Here is a 19,791-nt window from a genome sequence, read left to right as displayed (position 1 = left end):
TAATAAAGAAAAGAGAGGAAAGAACAAGCTCAGTTTGTCTTCTTCCTTTGCATCTCTTTCTGAAAAGAAAGTATCATGTTTGAATTATTACATGGACTGAAATGGTACAAGTAGCTCACTATAGAACACCAGTATAAAGAGAAAACAATGGATGACAAATATCTTTTTATCTTTTAAGCATGAGCCTTAAAGTATCCTCACATTTACGCATAAAAATAAGTAGTTTCCCACTTAATCAGCACACATTTGATATGTATAACGAATAGCTCTATTAACGAAACCATTTTACAAATGCGACATAAATTTGGTGTATCTTTCACATAGTCATTGAAACCAAACATCAAATCATGAACGTATACTCCAAACCTCACCTCTTACATTTTGTTGATTATTTAACAGAATTTATAAATTTCTAGCTGCTTTCTAATCCATGAATGTATACGCAAAGGGCGTTAATTATCCTGTGTATTCTCCTACAAGGTATTTCATAGTGACCTGAACTCCCCCGTGATTTTCCCTCATGTAGAATCTCGAAAAAATTATCGCAAGAAACCAATAATGTAGGCCCGAAAGGGACAACTTTGATCGAGAAACCTGAAAGATCTGCTCAAGGATTGACTTGTCTACTGCCTCCTCGTTTGAAAGTTTGTGGTATTATCTTTGAATAATATGCGCATGAACTGACTCCACCTACACAAAGTTTATCAAGCAAAAGCAGGGATAAGGATCTGATGCTCTTTCTCCTCTGTATAGCTCGAAAATGAAGTGCCGAAACTAGGTGCAGGCCTGGTCGTTGAGGGGTTGATGTCAGGGACAAAGACACAATTAAAAGATTTAGAGTTACAAATACAACCTTTTGTACCATTAGTACAGAGTTAATCACCTACTAACCTTCTTGCTAGCACTTACATCCTTGATGTCAACTACGTGGTACGTGACGTAAATGTATTACAGAGAAATCTCTTGATATTTCAGTGTAGCTAAGAGAATCGCTATTCTCATACAAGTGTTGAATGTAAACTGAAGACAACTTCATTTACACATCAGGACGTCTGAATGGCGATAAAAAGGTTTAGGGACACCACTGCTAACTCACCATAGCACATCCAAACAGCTCAAGTCTTCTCAACTAATGCCAATATTCCGCAAAATTCTTCAGAAAATCCGTTTTAAGGCAAAGAATTGGCGATTTTGGATATCAAAGAATATCAATGATTTGATAAAGATGATCAGATTATTTGCAAGATAACAATTCATGATGAAATTATCACCCAATCTTGAACAAATCCAACCCAAAAAACAAAGACATGAATAAGAAACACAAAAATCACTTTGGAAATTCTGAATTGTACCATTTTGCACGAACATTTGGATATCACAAAGTGCAGGAAGAAGAGAACCACCGTATCTGTATTGTAAATCATATACATATAAGATATATTTCGGAAAGATATATTTCGGGCTCAAACTGATCACACTTCGGAGAAGAGAAGATGCAATTTCAACCCATCGTGTCTATTTAAAAAGGACCCATGCATAAATTTTTCTTCAGCAGAGCATGAAATGGGGGCACGGCACTAAAAAACATTGCAAGCAGTGGTTCTATGTAAAGTCAAAATACTTTCCAAATCAATTACAGACACATGAATCAGATACCACGCTATTTCTCACCTTTGTTTTAACCTGTAGTGATCAAATACCTGTTCAAATAGCGTACTGAAGACAGCAGCGGGATATACATGATGAAATACACTATAATATCAACATAAAATAAAAACCATACTATAATATCAACATCAAATAAACAACCAAAAGTGTACAAGGTCATATATTTAGAGGAGAAGTAATTGAACAGGAAAAAGAGTTGATGGGTGTGCGGCAAAAGTGAATGGTTCTTTTAGGGTGAAAATAAAGAGAGAACAAGATATATTATGGCACGAGAATACGGCAAGAATAATAAAGTCTTTATCTCAACTGTTAAATTGATCTCCGTTTTTCTTTCTTTTTCCCCCTCCATTCAAATCTGTCCCCTATTAAATTACCAAGTAGTATAGACTTTTCTCCTTATTTTGGTTTATCACTAGTCCTAGCAACTTCTGCTAACCCTATGCTTATTACTCTCTGATTCAACAAGTTCAAGCCATCTCAAACGATCTTCAAAAGTGGGCACTTATTGGATATCACAAGTCCTAGCGAACTCTAAACTTCTAAAAATGCATTCCTTTCTCATTCTAGTTATCATTTAACGTACAGTCACACATCGTCAGCACTTAATTATGCTATGCTTCCTTTAGGACATGATTCTTCACCACCCAACATTCTAAAGCCAATAAAGCGCGATTATTCATTCTACAGCATCTTAGAAAAACCCCTTCGACTTCATTAGCATTTTATGGATATGCTTTAGAAACAATCCTTTACTTCATCGAGTATTATTCTTCGACACGCTATTCTTTGATTCTTGCATCATGATGAATGACTGGCACTCAGTAATGAAGATTGGTGTCTTCTTCTCCTAATTGCATTAAAATTGCATTTCATGTATTATGCTTTAAGCCAACCTAGTTATTCCTTCCTATTGTACATGGTGCAAGGGGAAATGACAGGTGGTTCAAAATTTTTATGCATCATATGATCAACTGCATACATACATAAATACAGACCTGAATCGCCTATCTTTTACAAAAGTAGAATGCATCATTTCTATTTGTCCATCATGATAGACGACACAGACTGCACAGCTCAATCGACCTTAAAGGTCAAGATATATTTATCAAACTCCAGATTCTCCGATATCCGTGTTTATCCAATTAATGGTTACACTAGTCCAAACTCTATAGATTCAAAAGTCTCTTACAATTTCTATCTTAGAAATTATCCCTTCTTATCAAACTAGTGAAATATCATGGAGATATAATCCATGTGTCACTCTAAACAAAATCAGTCAGGCCATGTGGTGATAGCCGGTAGATGGTTGTTCTCATGCTAGTTCATAGCCAATAGTACACATCATTAGAACAATTTATATAAATAACAAGCATAAACTTGCAATTTTCACATATCTCAGTACATACTTTACCCAGGAACCACATCATAAAACTTTATATCAACGAGAACATGTTCAGATCTCTCTTCAAAATTCTGTTCTTATACTTGCTGTAGCTCTATCTAACATGCTCTTTTGCTTCAACTCTGCTTTAGAAGCGTCGCTAGATGGAAACCTATCGCCTTCAGATTCTCCAAAGAACAATTTCTATATCTCTGTTTGTATGAAAAAAATATGTCAGTTTGCTTTAAGATTAGGCCCATGCCTTATGACATTCGTATAATATTCAGCATGCAGAACCTCCCTCCTCCCTCTTTCCAATACACAATTCTACTTTTCCCTAACAATCTCACCCGTGAACTTTATTCATCAGAGGATTTGTGAAGAACCACCTCTTTTAAATTTACAGAAAAAAAGAAACCTCCTCTTTCTCATTTTTTAACCTTCCTCTAGTACCAAGGATCAAACCAAAATCCTCTTATTTGCCACACCAGATGTTAAATTCTTCCCCTCAGATTTGGATTCTACTAGTTCTCATGCCTGGTAAGTAAACTTTTCTACTTTTTATCATTTTGTTCCAAATGATTACTTCCAAGCAAGAGCTTAGTATATATATTTCTGATCAATCACCAGCCGATTCTGCTATATACGCTCTATACTCGAAGGCTTGTCAGTCTTAACTGGACACACAGGTATTGACGCTCATAAAAAGACTTGTATGAATGCAGAACTCCAAAATCTAAGACGATAAGGTCATTGGAATGAGCTCAACATATTAGATTATCACGGCTATCTATTGCATTCTTTCCTCTAAAAGATGCTAAAACTATTCAAGCAAACTGGTTTTCAAAGTCAATCATATATTTATACTATGATATGACACGAAATGAAACTGTTAGGAATAAAGAAGACTCTTTATTGATATCTCATTGATACATGAGTACATATATTTAAGGGGGTTTTCATAGAAACCACCTTTAAAATAAAGTCATTCCACATAAACCACATTTGATTTTCAATTTATACATAAACCATCTTTAAAGCATTTTTTGTTGCAGTCAACCAACTGGACTCACTTTTAAGTAAAATACTTCTTTCCAGTTTTTTCTCCAATAATTAGTTGTCAGATACTAAGTTTAGAGAGATGGTCCTGGATGGAGGTTAGGTGGGATCAAGTACCAAAAAAATAACTAAAAAATGGACCGAGGTGGCTGATTGCAACAAAAAATACTTTAAAAGTGATTTATGTACAAGTTGAAAATTAAAGATGGTTTTTATAGAACGGCCCTATTTTAAAGGTGGTTTCTAGGGTGGGGGGGAACCTATATTTATTTATAATAAGATATGACACCCATTATAGAAAGTCTCAACATCCCCCTCAAACTCATGGTGCGATGAAAACAATGAGTTTGGATAAGAGTCAAAACTGCCAGGATATAAGAGACTCGATAGAAGAGTCAGAGCATAGTATAGGATAATAATCGAACAATACTGATGAAAAACCCAACGGCAGTTATATCAATGATGTAGGATAGGAATACAGGGGTATAAGTAGTGGAGAAATCAATGTCGATGAGATTAACGGCAAGGATAGAAATCTTTGTGCATTAACGGAGAAATCTTTGGCAATGAGATCAAACAGTGAGAATAGGAATTCTCATATATCAAGGGAGGAACTATTAGTAGTCAATATCGAGGCCGTGAAGAGAAGCTTGTTGCAAAGAAAATCTTGATGGAGGACGGTTAATGTTAATGGCATGAAGTAAAATCTTGTATAATATGCAAGTTGAGCCAAAATACTAGATGAAGCGCCAATGAGTTCATCAGAGAGGGAGTTCGACAAAAGAGGCCAGCGGCGAGACGACATTACATAGAACATCAATGGCAAGAAGAAGATAACGAAAGTCATCGCCATAGAAAACATTGAAGAAGCAGGTGAGTCGAGTTAGTTTGAGCGGAAAGCACGCTCAAATAAAAAGAGAGGTATGGCTGAGAATTTTTCTTTAGATCACCATGCATAAAACTATCTTTTAGCGGTTTTGGATTTGGTTCTGCAGCAATGCGAGGCAGAGTTGCATGGTGCAATAGAAGAGAAGTATGACGTTAAAACAAACAAGAATGGTGCAAGGAATTTGACGTTGTGGCCTCTTGCTGCCCAGAAGGTGTAGGGACTTGAGACTAAAGATGACTATTTACTATGAATGCAGCTTTCATCAAGAACATCCATTTGAGGATTGAACCATTGACCATCAAACTCATGAAGTGTAAACAGTCCAAGATTGTTCAGAGTACAAGAGCGCCTTGTTACCCCATTGACCGTCAAACTCATGGAGTGGAAACAGCCAAGATTGTTTTCAGTACAAGAGTGCTTTGCATGGTGCGATAGAAGAGAAGCACGACATCAAAACAAACAAGAATGGTGTAAGGTACGTCGTGTTCTCTTGCTGTCCAGAAGGTGTAGGCACTTGAGACTAAAAACGACCGTTTATTATTAATGCAGCTTTTAGCAGGAATATCGATTTGAGGATTGAAGATATCCCATTGATTGTCAAACTCATGGAGTGTAAGCAGCCCAAGATTGTTTTGAGTACAAAAGCACCTTGTTAGGGATGCGAGACTCGAGTTTGGCGTCGAGATTCATGGCCCAACTCTTGGCAATATTTTGATAAGTGAGAGCCAGTGGTTGGAAGTGATAGTGACAGTGCTAGTCGGAGTAGAGTAGGCTAGCGTCAGAGATCTCGCTAGAGAGGAGACGCTCAACAGAACGTGGTGGCTTGTGTTGCCGTCGAGAGAGGAGAAGGGTGACAGACAACGAAGTCATCAAGGGCAGCGATGAAGTCATGGTGGAGAGCGGCATGAACACTGCAACTGTAGTGCGACTAGGGTCTGAAGATCACTAGAGTTTGATCTAGGGTAAATTAAAAGAGGCATGGAGGGGTGGCAACGACAAAGAGTGGAGATTGAACTCAAGGATGGTGATAATTCGTCGATGATCTTGAAGCCACCAACGGGAATCAGAGAGATGATGTTTGTGGCAAAACCCCCTTGGCAGTTCCAAGACTAGGAACAAAGCGAGGTCTCCAGGGCTAAAACTCTAACTCTGATACCATCTTAGGAATAAGAGAAGACTCTTTGTTGATAACCTCATTGATGCATGAGTAATTATATTTATATTTATAATATGAGAGAACACAAAATATATAAAGCCTCAATAATAGGTAGGAAATAAGGAAATACACATTATCAAATACATAAGTTATTTGCATAATGAGACTATGCTACTACAATTAACATATATGAAAAATGGATATGAGGTGGCAACTCCTTTAGCAAAATAAGCTATCAAGAGATAATTAGTGACATCCCAACTCGCTAGACACATTGAAAGGTTTGTGTTCATCACTCTATCTCTTAATAGCTCATTTTGCTAAATGAGCAGCCAACTCATGACCATCACCTTAATACATTATCTACTGAAACCATGTACTAAGAAACCCTACTTTGATAAATTTAAAATAAAAATCATTGTATGAATATGTTATTGAAACTGTAGTTTCTGAAACCATTTTAATATATTAATGTATGCATACAAACCATGATTTCATTTAAATTAAACAAAGTTATTGTTTCCAAAGCCATTTTGCCAAACTAAGCTACAATGCTAAGGCTAAGAGATGTAAAACAACATGCTAAAGGTTGAAACAACGTATGGTTGCTAGTGCTACAACTTCAGTCAAGCTTCATTTGTTTCTATTTCTAGATGCTCAAATGTAGTAAACTTTCTAATCCCAATATTCATATGCATGGTAGCACAAACAAAAATCCGATTCCAACTTGTAAATGTCTACACAAAGTAGTGAAGTACACATATTACTCCCAAACCTTGATAACCTCCAGATTTGTCATAAAAATATAAGCTACAGTGTCATATCCGTATGTGCACGGGGTTTCACCCAGCTCTAACACAAACAAAGAGTATAACTATGGAAAATAGTAATATGACACTCATAAATTGGTCTATCAAGGAAGTGTATAAATGTAGACAAAGCAAGCATCTGAATAGAAAGAATATGTTATACATATTGACAAAGTTACAAGGCATTTTATATCTTCTCAACTGAGAACCTAGTTCCATCATGGGTATCAGAAAATGAATCAGTTACCAAAGCCTATGTCAAGTGAAAACTAAAGACGGTGGATATAGAATTGTAACTCAGAAATAAGTTAACCTATCTCTTGCTAGCAAGCGAAAAAGTAGTGCATGAGAAGATAACTCATTTTACACCAGCCTAAACAGGAGGCGGAAAACAAAATAGGAAGACCTAGTATGTTAACCTACTGTAGTGTATCAAGTCAACTAGGAGAATAGAAACAGCTACAACTATGACATTGTCAATAGGACACTAGCATAAAAAGTGAAGTAATGCTTCTTATAGAAAAAGAGCATGGGTGGCTACCAAACATGTGGATAGAACACTAGTAAAGCCAATAAAGAAAATCATTTGATTACAAGTTAAGAGCATGTTTGGGAACTTTGGATTATAATCCACAGTGTTTGGTAAATTTGGATTAAAATCTGTTTTCAATAGTAGAGTGTTTGGCAAATATGTGGATTATAATCTACCATTGTCGTCAAAATGACCAAAAAGAGCATGTTGTTGGTGATGAATTATTAAACGAGGCCTGAGATTTTGTAAAATCATGAGGGGTATACTTGTCTTCTACTTGGTCAACCTCATGGATTATAATCCACCAAAAAATAACCTGGGATACCCCAGGTTACAGGTTATTTTTTTGTGGATTATAATCCAAAATAATCCACTAGCCAAACATATAATCCGCTTTTGTTGATTACAATCCAGTTGGACCATTTGCCAAACATGCTCTAACTCAAGCTATTCCATAAGGCAACAGACGTTATAAGATATGGATGAGAAAAGAACCCTGGAATCTGTTCAAGAGCCTTCAAATGAAACTAAAACTCATGCATCTACATCCTAAATTTCTTCGTTGCACAGAGACAATTTCTAAGAAACACGCATCGCTCAAAAAAGAAAAATGCCCACACCCAAAGGTGCGTGACCAAGAAGGCTCCTACAAATGGCCAAAGCATATAGCTTATAGAGAACAACAGGAAATATGTTTCTGAGATTTGGTTAACTAGAAAATTTCATGAAACCGTGCATATTAATATAGGAGTATAACGATTGGATGTAGTATGCATGCGCCTTCTTAGTAAAGATCAAACGCAATAGCCTTAATTCTCAGCGGGATGTTTTGAATATCGATATTGACTAAAACTATGTACATTGTAAAATGAAGGATAAATGTGAATGAACAGAAAATAGAGATTTTAACAACTGTGAGGAAATCATACTCAGATATAAATTAGCAGATTAGTTCAAAAATACAGAATCTGAGTCAATGTTTAGTAGACTGGTAGAAACAAACTGAAACTGATAGAATCTTGCCTTTTCCATAAATTTTCCTATTGCTCAAACTCAAAGTGAAAATTGATGGCTGTAGATTATTGAAGTTCTCGACCCATATGACATGAACTCAAGGAAAATGTGCATTATAGTAGATAGAAGTTTCACACGCTTGAAGACATTGTCTAAAATTTCATAGCCCAAAGGTTTATTAGTACATCTATGTTAATCGAAAGAAATTGCAAGCTATCATAATGACAGCAGATATTCATGTCAGTCGAAAAAATAGTAGCATGACTGTAACCAGATTTATGTTGTGTACAAAAATAATTCTAGAAAAACTGATAGAAAACCAGGAGCTAAGGTTTAAAATTTTATATCCCTATCCACCATCACATTCAAAAGGCAAGTGTTGTCATTGCGAACATCCAAACCGGAGATATCAAGGAGGAATCAATTCATTTAAAGCAAACATTTTGTTTAGCATAAACGCGTGTCCAATAAAGGTAACTAAGTTTTTGCATATGAATCACGCCAAGTGTCATCATATCATAAAGCACACCAAGATGACCAAATAACATATTACGAAAAATTCTCACTTACACTCAAGAATCACTTAAGAGGCATCAGCAGCAGGCTGTGTCACTCCAGACTTCACTAACAACTTACCAAGTGCTTCCGGGGCGCAAACCTCATACTTCACCTCCCCTGAAGGTAACAAGAAGACCTCAGCAAGCTCAAGCTTCTCTGCAGTAAGGCTCGTGCTATCCATTGTCTTACTGAGCACCTTGAGAGCAAGCCCAACCGCCTCCTCCCTTGTCATCTCCTCCTTATAGTCCTGCTTCAACATCGATTGTGCTGCTTGGTTATTTCCACCAATTGCAGCTGCCTTCCAACCCGCATAATTACCACTTGGGTCACTCATATAGAGCTGAAACCCATAGTTCTTATCCCACCCAGCAAACAAGAAGGACACACCAAACGGGCGGAGCCCACCAAATTGGGTGTACCCTTGCTTGGTATCACAAAGGGACTGAACCAGTTGTTCAACAGGCATCGGCTCTTGGTACGAAAAGACATATCTCTGGGCTTGGACCCGAGCAGTATTAATGAGAATGTTGGCATCAGACATGATACCAGCAACAGCACAAGCAACATGGTCGTCAATCTTGTACATTTTTTCAGTGGTTTTCGAGGTCTGGAGAAGCTTTGAAGTCACCTTCTTCTCACCGACGAGGACTACACCGTCCTTGGCTAGAATGCCAATGGCAGACCCAGCATTGCCAATTGCCTCCATTGCATACTCAACTTGGTAGAGACGACCCTCAGGGGAGAAGATTGTGGTCCTGCTATCATATCGACGAGACATTCTGGAAGTACACTATAGCATGTAGGAGAATCATTTAATAAATATATAAGATAACATGAAACAAACCATTATCAAATTGTAAATAGCAACAAGAAGCTCGCTTTTCTTCTCTGAACCACGGAAGGCAACAAAAGGAATAAGTTTAAGTTAAAAAAAATTACATAATAAACTTGAGTTATTGAGCAGAAATCTCATCTCCATGAAGAGTACAAACTTCCAATAATTTTTTCTGAAAGAAACAGAAACCAAATTCCAATTTAATTAAATAACTGATGCATCTGTCTCCTTAATACATCACCAACAAAACTACTTCACAATTTCACTCAAATAGCGCGAAATCCAACTACGATCTACATAGTTCATAACCCTAAAAGCTACTTTTTCCGCTAAGATATAAACTTTATAAGGGTGAATTCTAATAAAAGTTTCAAAATTGACGATTAACGGATCGCTTTTACGAAACTTACAGGAGACTAGAGATTTGAAGCCCTAAAACTTTGCACGCGAAAGGGGAAATGGATGGAGAAGAAACCCTAGTTCTCACCTGAGCGAGCGAGAAGAGAGAGAGCGGCTCCGCAAATACGAGACCGCGTTTGCGGCCGACGTCTCAGTTAGACTTGCAAAGTTTTTGGATCGGGTCGGACGGGCTTTAGTTATGTTTTGTAACCGAATCCGAGATCTCGATGCGGGGTTGAGACCTTCTTTAAGGAGTGAGCTTCAATCGGTTTGAACAATTAAATTGTGACTAAATTGATCTAATTTCGGTGGTTTAGTTTGTTGTGTAAGAAATGGAGAGAAATATACATCGGATCGAAGTTCCGATCTGTAGCTAGTGATGACATGTTTGGATCTTGACAGTGGAGGGAACTACGACGGATAAGACTCCTCCGTAATGTTCACGACCCACACAACAATCTCAGATCAATTCTTCTTGAGCATGCTGCCAATTTGAATATGTGGGGTTATGTATTATGATACCAAGCATTCATCCACATCTATAGGGAATACTTTAACTAAAGGATAAGACCAACCAACTAATAGCTAAATCTCCAATGACAAGTGTAAATCATAATGAGATGTTTGATCGTATCAATATTAACTAATTGGGTAGTTATCCACAAGATAAAATCTCAACAACCCATATTTAATTAGATATCACAGTCCACTGAGGGCGCCAATATCCATACTTCCACTCGATCGAAAAGTGGGTTGCGACATTCTGAATCGATCATAGGGTCCATATGTGTGTTGTGTTGTGCGACCATCGAGACAACTTGCAATTGGTGAGCTTTATCCTACAAACTTTTATAAAGAGCGAGCATAGAAATATCGACCCCTTTGAGATAAAAAATAAGATAGAGTCTCATATAGCATATATCAAATTGTATCTCTAGTCCGAGTATCTTCTAATCTCTCTTAGAAGAAGCATACTCAACTATTGCAGAACTATGTGGTAAGATCCACACTTTGTCAAAAATAAAGCTCCGGGTGCAGACTCATTACCGAAGTGGATGCGTTAGTGATCTTCCTCTCGCACTACTACTGATTCGATCTAAGAACAGCTACTTTCCCAATCACCTCCCTTTAGGCTGAATCTGTCATGGCCATAGGTGAAGAGTCGAAGTAGCAACACTGCTTCCAAAGCTTCATAATAGGGTCGAATATCACTAAGGGTATAAGCGGAATAAAAAATATGCTCCATATGATTTTAGCTTCACAAGGCAACAAAGAAGAGATCCATTTCCATACCCAAAAATCATGAAGTCACCAAGCATATGTGGTAGGATCACGTGCTACGATGAAGTAATGCTCCACTGGAGAGATGTATTCATCTCTATGTTGCGCAAATCTTGACCTAATCAGCAAACCGATCACACTTAGGATAATTTGCCTCCCACTTGGCAAGCACATTATCACATCTAAGCAGAGTCTAAACACATCTGGCTTTGAACAAGTTGCAACGAATCCTGCAATATTCATTGAGTCGATCATTCTCAAGAATGATTTCATCTCGATTCTCAATGAAGTCTCGTTCATGAATGCAACCCAATACAAGTGCATCTCATAATCTCTCTCATTATCAATGTAATTCATGACGCTTTCATAGCCATCTCATCTTTGCTTGCTTGGTAATAGTGTCAAGGGTAACTGCTCATGTGAGTGAGACAGACTTTTTAACCTGTTTGAATATCTTTAATTATTTTACTTATTATTTTATCAAAATAATGTTTTATAATAGCTTATAGCATTCATATATAAGTCTAAAGAAAAATGAATGTCATAAAAGCCAACCATAAAATCATTCGAAATGCAAGAAAAAATGATCAAGTGTACGTAACTAAATACACAGTATTAATACACACGTAGACCTAAAAACCTAACATGAGTTCTAGATAACTTAGCAGAGGGAGGCTTCATTAGTGGATCAACAACCATACACTCGGTAACTATATACTCCAAGATCACTTCCTCTGAACGGTTCCTTATAAAGTTGAACTTTATATCTATATGTTATTCTCAACCTCATTCAAGTAATGATGAAAGCAAGCTAGTGCTTTTGCCTTGTGGGAGATCAAGTAGACATGACCATATTGTTAATAACCATATATGAAGGTAATTAAGTAAGAGGCTCCAGTCTAAGACTTCACACTTACTGGTCCTCAAATATTAGAGTGGATCAATTCTAATAATGGAGATGCACGTTTAGCTATTCCAAGTTTTCTCTTAGTTTTGCCTACAAGATATGGCTCATAAGTTGGCAAGATGACCTTAGCGAGCAAACCAAAAACTCCCCTCGATCTAAACATGTCATCCGTTCAAACCCTATGTGTCCCAATCTAGCATGTTATCTTATAGAATCATTTAGAGAATTAGAGTTTGCCTAACAATATGACAATCATGTCCCCTAATAAAAATTTTATTTTTATTAAAACGAATGTCCTAACCAAAATGAAATGACTTAGACACCGAAAGGGAATTTTACCTAATTTTTGGGAGATGCAAGACTTTAGGAAGGAGCCAGGCGTTTCCACCTCCCAAATCCAACTAGAATTTGCCAATACCAGCAACTTTCATGCTCGAATCATTTCTCATTAAAAGTCATTTGTTTCCCATTAAAAGCGATGATATTTCACAAACCCATCATTGTTTCAAGCTACACAATCTGCGGCCCCCAAGTCTACAACCCATAAATTAGGAGATTTGGTAAGAGCCGAGAAGAAATGACTACAAACTAGTGCATCATGTAAAGATGGAGCGAGTACTTTTTTTTTTACAGCGTGCATTTACACGCAAGATGTCTCAACTTTCTAGAGCTATGAGATGCCATTTTGGTCATCTCTTTTGCTTTTGAAACGAGACATGTTCACTCGACACCTTAAGTTTATTGTCTAGAGCAACTAAGTGATCGTAGATTACAACTTTAGTAGTCATGTCCATAAACAAAAAGACGATATTTTAGATTACTTTATAAATGAGCCAAAATAATTATTTTATTTTCACAAAAATATACATTTTAATCTTCAAAAAATTATTATGGTGAGACCAAAACTTTGCTATACTTAGAATCAAATCTCACTTTGCAAATTATTTGAGAATATCTTCAATTTATTTGTCACCAAAAATCTGGTATATTAAGGAGCCTTAGAGCTTCCACCAAATATCATCTTCCTCATTTATGTCCATTTGTAGAAAGTGTCATGTCATGCACTATTCTAGATTCGATTCTATACAATAGTGTTCTTTTTCAAATTTTATTTTCATTCTCTATGAGCCATTAGCCAAAAGAGTAAATTAGAAATTTATATATGTAGAAGCGTGACTCAACTTCATATACCACATTCTTCCCTTTTGTGCTCCAACACAACACCTCTTTAGGTATTGCAAGCCGGTGCAAGTGAAGGAGTCAGATTGATTTTTATAATAATTTGTTATAAATCTAAATGAAACTATCATCTAAGTTGCCAATAGAAATGATACAAACAAAAGAGCTTCCCAAGGTTACTACCGTTGTGTCCAAGTCTATTACACTAACTTAGCATAAGTGAATCTAAAGAATCAATTCCTATCATAGTGGGTGGAACACTCCGACGTTGTAATGATGTGTATAAGACCTTGACTCCCTTAGACCATATCATTATAGTTAACACAACATGGCCTAGCACAATCAACAGAGCTCCCAAAGACTGTCATGACATTCTAAATGCTCATATCTGTCTTCTTTAGCATTTGCATTTTTTTTAATTAAGACCTTATGTTAGTAATTTCACTATGGTTGATGTCAAACTTAATTTGGCCTTCAAACCCATCTAAACAAATAAATAAGAAGTTAAATTTTAAAAATAAATAAGAAGCTAAATTTATCATGATTTTTATCTTTATTAAATTTTCTAGATTCTATCACAATTATCCTTCAAAATTTTAATTTGAAAAAGATTTACTGTTATGGGACATATCTGTTCCATGAATATATGACATGATGAGTCAATATCTTGACCAGCCCAACAAGCCGACACTCCAGTGTCGGCCGCTCCTACAGTCGACATGAGAGATCCTGACCTCCCCAGATGAGTTGACATCTTTATTCACAAAAATATACATTTTAATCTTCAAAAAATTATTATGGTGAGACCAAAACTTTGCTATACTTAGAATCAAATCTCACTTTGCAAATTATTTGAGAATATCTTCAATTTATTTGTCACCAAAAATCTGGTATATTAAGGAGCCTTAGAGCTTCCACCAAATATCATCTTCCTCATTTATGTCCATTTGTAGAAAGTGTCATGTCATGCACTATTCTAGATTCGATTCTATACAATAGTGTTCTTTTTCAAATTTTATTTTCATTCTCTATGAGCCATTAGCCAAAAGAGTAAATTAGAAATTTATATATGTAGAAGCGTGACTCAACTTCATATACCACATTCTTCCCTTTTGTGCTCCAACACAACACCTCTTTAGGTATTGCAAGCCGGTGCAAGTGAAGGAGTCAGATTGATTTTTATAATAATTTGTTATAAATCTAAATGAAACTATCATCTAAGTTGCCAATAGAAATGATACAAACAAAAGAGCTTCCCAAGGTTACTACCGTTGTGTCCAAGTCTATTACACTAACTTAGCATAAGTGAATCTAAAGAATCAATTCCTATCATAGTGGGTGGAACACTCCGACGTTGTAATGATGTGTATAAGACCTTGACTCCCTTAGACCATATCATTATAGTTAACACAACATGGCCTAGCACAATCAACAGAGCTCCCAAAGACTGTCATGACATTCTAAATGCTCATATCTGTCTTCTTTAGCATTTGCATTTTTTTTAATTAAGACCTTATGTTAGTAATTTCACTATGGTTGATGTCAAACTTAATTTGGCCTTCAAACCCATCTAAACAAATAAATAAGAAGTTAAATTTTAAAAATAAATAAGAAGCTAAATTTATCATGATTTTTATCTTTATTAAATTTTCTAGATTCTATCACAATTATCCTTCAAAATTTTAATTTGAAAAAGATTTACTGTTATGGGACATATCTGTTCCATGAATATATGACATGATGAGTCAATATCTTGACCAGCCCAACAAGCCAACACCCCAGTGTCGGCCGCTCCTACAGTCGACATGAGAGATCCTGACCTCCCAGATGAGTTGACATCTTTATATCGACTCGAGAGATGATTGTTAGCTGAGATGAGACGACGTTCCAACCAGCCGAACAGGCCAACACTCCTGAGTCGACGCGAAAGACAGTGTCGATCGATACGAGAGTCAGCAACTCAAAGATATGACCCTATGGGCTTTGCTTCTCGACGAAGCTAAAGGATTGCCCTTATCTCAAACCTGTTAGCATAGGCGTCACTTCTCAATATTATTTAATCTTTGATGATCATTATTATGTCTCCGTCCTCAACAATCTTGAAGACTTGTCGGCTGCTGACTCCCAATGCTGCCGAAGTGATCTCCCGCCACTCACAAACCAACACATGTGTAGCAAATGATGACTTATTTTCCAACTCACTCCTCATCACCGCCTCACTATCGTCTTGCTACACACTCCTGAAATGTCCAATCTGCCCTCGGCATCCCCTATAAATGCAGATGCTATTCACTATAGCCAGGAGTTCACAATCTAAAACCCCAAAGAGCACGTACTACACAAAAACAAGAACACATGGTTCTGTTACTCCTCTCAAGCTCAAGTTCATCAACGGACTTGATCGTCGGAGGTACCACGAGGGAACTTATCCCCGCCCTCTTACGACTCTTTGTGTGCAGATTGCTCAATCATCCTAAGTGCGAAATCAGACATAAAGTCGAAGAAGAAAGCGGCCCCTTGCAAACTACGTGATTTTATTTAGCTGTGTGATATTTAACATCAACATTTACATATATCAGATTTTGGATTTTTTAGAGCTTTGATAAATGATGATCAAAAAAATATTCAATCAATGAATTATAGATCCAAAAGATATACATATGTAAAAGATGTGTTCATAAACCCTAAAAACATATAGCTTGGTTACATATGCAAAACAAATTAATATAACCGTCTTCTGGGGTATACAGGAAAAAATAAAAAACCAGGGGCTTAGTTGATTCATAACCTAGTGTGAATTATAGAATATTTTTTTCAACAACCTAGTGTGCATTCTGGTCCACTTTTGTTTCACTCTTTTTATAGAATAGGAATAGACATTGAATCTGACAGGGGCAAAACTGTAAATAAAGGATTCTAAATGTATCATATTACTAAGTTTGATTCATAACAATTTATAGATTTCGAAATCTATAAAGTTGGAAAAGAGGTTTTTTTAAGGAAACCCAAATACAATGGGTTTGGGTGGAATTGGGTAAAAAAGCTGACACCACCCACTTCATTTCCCTTTCTCTTTGTTTTTCAAAATCCACCGCACCACAAACTATAGACTGGGTTTTGGCCTTCTCCTGCCTCTTCTCAATCCTCTTCCTGCCTCTTCTCGAACTGTTCTTTAATTTTTTTTTTCAAAGACGAGGCTCAGGATCGAGCTCTATTGTCGGTTGTTAGCTTCGATTTCTTTCGGTTTAGAGTTCTGTTTACAACTTCGATTCGAGCTTTGAGTTGGCTTCGGTGGGTTTGTTGCTTCGGTGGCTTGCTGTCGGTTAGTTAGGGTTCTGTTTACAGCTTTGATCTTGAGCTTCTTTGATCGGTTACGATCTTTGATTTTGATCGTTGATGCCATGTTGAGTTAGCTTTGTTGTTGCAGTTGCTGTTAGTTGATTGCTTCGTTTTTCAGCTTTGATCTTGAGCTCATTTCTTCTATTTCAAGCTTTGATTTTGAGGTTTGATCCCAAAAAATTCTCGGTTGGTTGCCTCGATTAGTTGCTTTGGTTTGTTGCTTCGGTTTTCAGCCTTGAATTACCCCCTTGGCAGATGAAGATATAAATCTATAACTCATTTAAAAAAATTAATATATGATCATGGATGGTTATTTGTCATGGTTAATTTTGTAGTGGATGTTTGATTTTGTCATGATTGATTTAAAAAAAACTAATTAAAGTTGATCTAGTTTTTTCTAAAGCACATTCCATCCCGATAGAGGACCAATTTCAAACTTACTACTAATGGTTGCCAAATGCACTATCATATCAGCAAATTATATTTTACAAATATGATCCACCCCAACGCATTTTGTTCCGCATTTAGAGGACAAATCAAAACAAACCCTTTTAAAAACTTATTTTTAAAAAACGATTTGTTTCAATTTTAATTATCAAAACCAGCCTAGTTTCAGTCTCAGGGCCCAAACTGGGTCGGTGTTGGCGAAACAAAAGATTCCCGAAAGAAAGTTTTGGGCAATTTTTTTTTGGCAACACCGATCTAGTTTGGGCCCTGAAGCTGAAACTAGCCGGTTTTGATAATTAAAGTTGAAACAAGTTGTTTTTTGTGAATATTTTTACAAAAGGTTAGTTTTAAAAATTTGTCCGCATTTAAAAATAGTTGCCCGACCAAAAGTCTGCCAAACCACTTTCCAGCCAAAAAAGCACGTGTAACTCGATCAATACCCGCCCCCCCACCCCCACCCCCCCGCCCCAAAAAACAAAAAAAAAACCATTCACCATTATACTCTCTGCCCCCTCCAAAATTCATAGAGATTCTAAAGCTCACAGATTCGCACCCAAAAAAATGGCCGCAGCCTTCTCTGAGACTACCCTGCGTTCCCGCACCGAGCGCGGCCGCGATTCCTAATCGTCCGGCGACCTCAAAAAACACTCAACACCATCCTCTACATGCAACGGCCGCCCGTCATCACCCTGCCGGAAGCCTCTCCACCCCCTCGACGCCTCATAGTTACGGCGAGCACCTGCCTAGCCTCCACCGTCGCCAGGTTCTCTCACAGGCGAGTGGGTCGCCTCCGCTGACATGTCGGGACGGTGAGGATCTGGGGGAGGCACGGCGATCGAGCGCTCAAGAACGAGTTTAGGGTCTTGAGTGGACGGATAGATGATCTACAGTGGTCGGCGGATGGGATGAGGATTGTTGCGTCCGGGGATGGGAAGGGGAAATCGTTGGTTAGGGCGTTCATGTGAGTTTTTGATTTGATCGTTTTGTGCTTTTTTTTTGATTGGTCGATTGATTAAGCTGTTGAAAGAGATTGATTTTGTAAATTTAAGAATTTGGAGGTTTTTTAGGTTTTTTGTCGATTTTTAAGGGCGATCCGCTTGGGTGCTGTTACAGAGTTAATAGGAGTTAAGGCTTAAGTGCAGTTCATGAATCTATGAATTAAAACTATTTGAAGTGCAATGTCAAACAAGTTTTCTCATCTTCGTAGTTAGTTATGATGTAATTGAAGTGTGATGTCAATATAAACGTATATTAAATGTTACTTATAGGAAGTTATAAGAAGGAAAAGAAAGCTATAAGAGTGAAAGGTGCTATATTCAACCCATTTATACTGATGATGGTTATTGATCGGGAGTTTGAATAATTCTTACTGAAATAAAAAAAAATGTACGGGTTTTGGTGAAAGAGTCCTCACATCAGTTTTCTTGGCATTTTTTGCTTTATTGGACGCTTGAGGTATAGAAGGTAGTTGGTTTGTAAATTCAAGAAATGGGAAAATTGTTTCGAGATTGATTTTAGTAGCTTGTTAGATTGCCATTAGGCTGTTTGGTTATGTGGAAAGAGAGCTTGCAGAAGCAAATACTACAACCAAGTTCATATTTCAAACTGCTTCGTTTGCAACAATGGAATTAGGAAAAGTAAATGAACTAACAATTTGTAGAAAACACAGCATTATCTATTTGAAGCCAAGCATTCCTCTTTGCCTTCTTCTTCCTTGCTCTTTTCTCCTATTGTGAGCAATTATTAGTCTTATTGATTAAACTTTGTCATTAGGTGAAATATTTCAAGAAAATTTGTTGTGGTCACTTGAAATTATGTTTGATTAATTGCTTGAGGTAAATTTAACAAAACTCAGAAAATTATGTGTTCTTAGTTGTTTTCTCGTGTCATTCCTTATTGTTAGAGGTAATGAAGGAAATAAGTAACATTAGGCAAGATATATTAGGATTATAAATTAGAGATTAAGAGATATTAGGAATGTAACTAAGAGAATAATTGTGATTAGATAATTGTGTTTAACCCCACATTGACTACATAGTAAACTTCTTGTTATTGTATCCCTATATAAAAGGTAGAAGTTGTAGCTTTTGAGATATGAATGAGAATCTACGATTTTTTATTATTTAACATGGTATCAGAGCCATGATTCTCAAAATAAAATATTAATAGTCTATTTCTCTAAACCTAGCCCCTTCACTTCTCAATCCCTAACCCTTTCTTCCTCCTCTTGGTGCATCATTGCCTCCTCGGGCCATTGTCGCCCCCTCGGGACGTCGTCGCCCTTTAGGGTGCTGGCTCTTAAGGCACCGCCCCACTGGCTGTTGCATTGCTGTCCTTC

At 36.9% G+C, this 19,791-nt stretch overlaps 2 protein-coding genes across 3 annotated transcripts in view; one reads left to right on the top strand and one right to left on the bottom strand.

Moving 5' to 3' along the window:
- LOC109829120 (proteasome subunit alpha type-4-like) lies at positions 8,912 to 10,534 on the bottom strand. Of its 2 annotated transcripts, none has more exons than XM_020396225.1 (2): positions 10,389 to 10,534; positions 8,912 to 9,856 (listed from the first exon to the last, which is right to left on the bottom strand). In XM_020396225.1, exon 2 carries the CDS (start codon positions 9,842 to 9,844, stop codon positions 9,092 to 9,094), a length of 753 nt encoding a protein of 250 aa, XP_020251814.1. In that variant the 5' UTR covers positions 9,845 to 9,856; positions 10,389 to 10,534; the 3' UTR covers positions 8,912 to 9,091. The 2 variants fall into 2 exon arrangements, with proteins under 2 accessions (XP_020251814.1, XP_020251815.1); XM_020396226.1 differs by having other exon boundaries at positions 10,312 to 10,432.
- The window catches only part of LOC109829119 (actin-interacting protein 1-2-like), a 13,410-nt gene continuing 11,829 nt past the window's right edge, over positions 18,211 to 19,791 (top strand). The window contains exon 1 of the mRNA XM_020396224.1: positions 18,211 to 18,414. Coding sequence (XP_020251813.1) covers positions 18,359 to 18,414 — 56 coding nt within the window. The 5' untranslated portion in view covers positions 18,211 to 18,358. The remainder of the gene's footprint in view (positions 18,415 to 19,791) is intronic.

Source organism: Asparagus officinalis, chromosome 1 (assembly GCF_001876935.1).
Source record: "Asparagus officinalis chromosome 1, Aspof.V1, whole genome shotgun sequence".
In the NCBI taxonomy this organism is placed as follows: domain Eukaryota; kingdom Viridiplantae; phylum Streptophyta; class Magnoliopsida; order Asparagales; family Asparagaceae; genus Asparagus; species Asparagus officinalis.
Note: the sequence above shows the minus strand (reverse complement) of the source record. Positions and strands in the feature narration are given on the sequence as shown.

Coding starts and splice junctions, on each gene's coding strand:
- LOC109829120 (XM_020396225.1), bottom strand. CDS start 9,844: ATGTCTCGTCGATATGATAGCAGGACCACAATCTTCTCCCCTGAGGGT.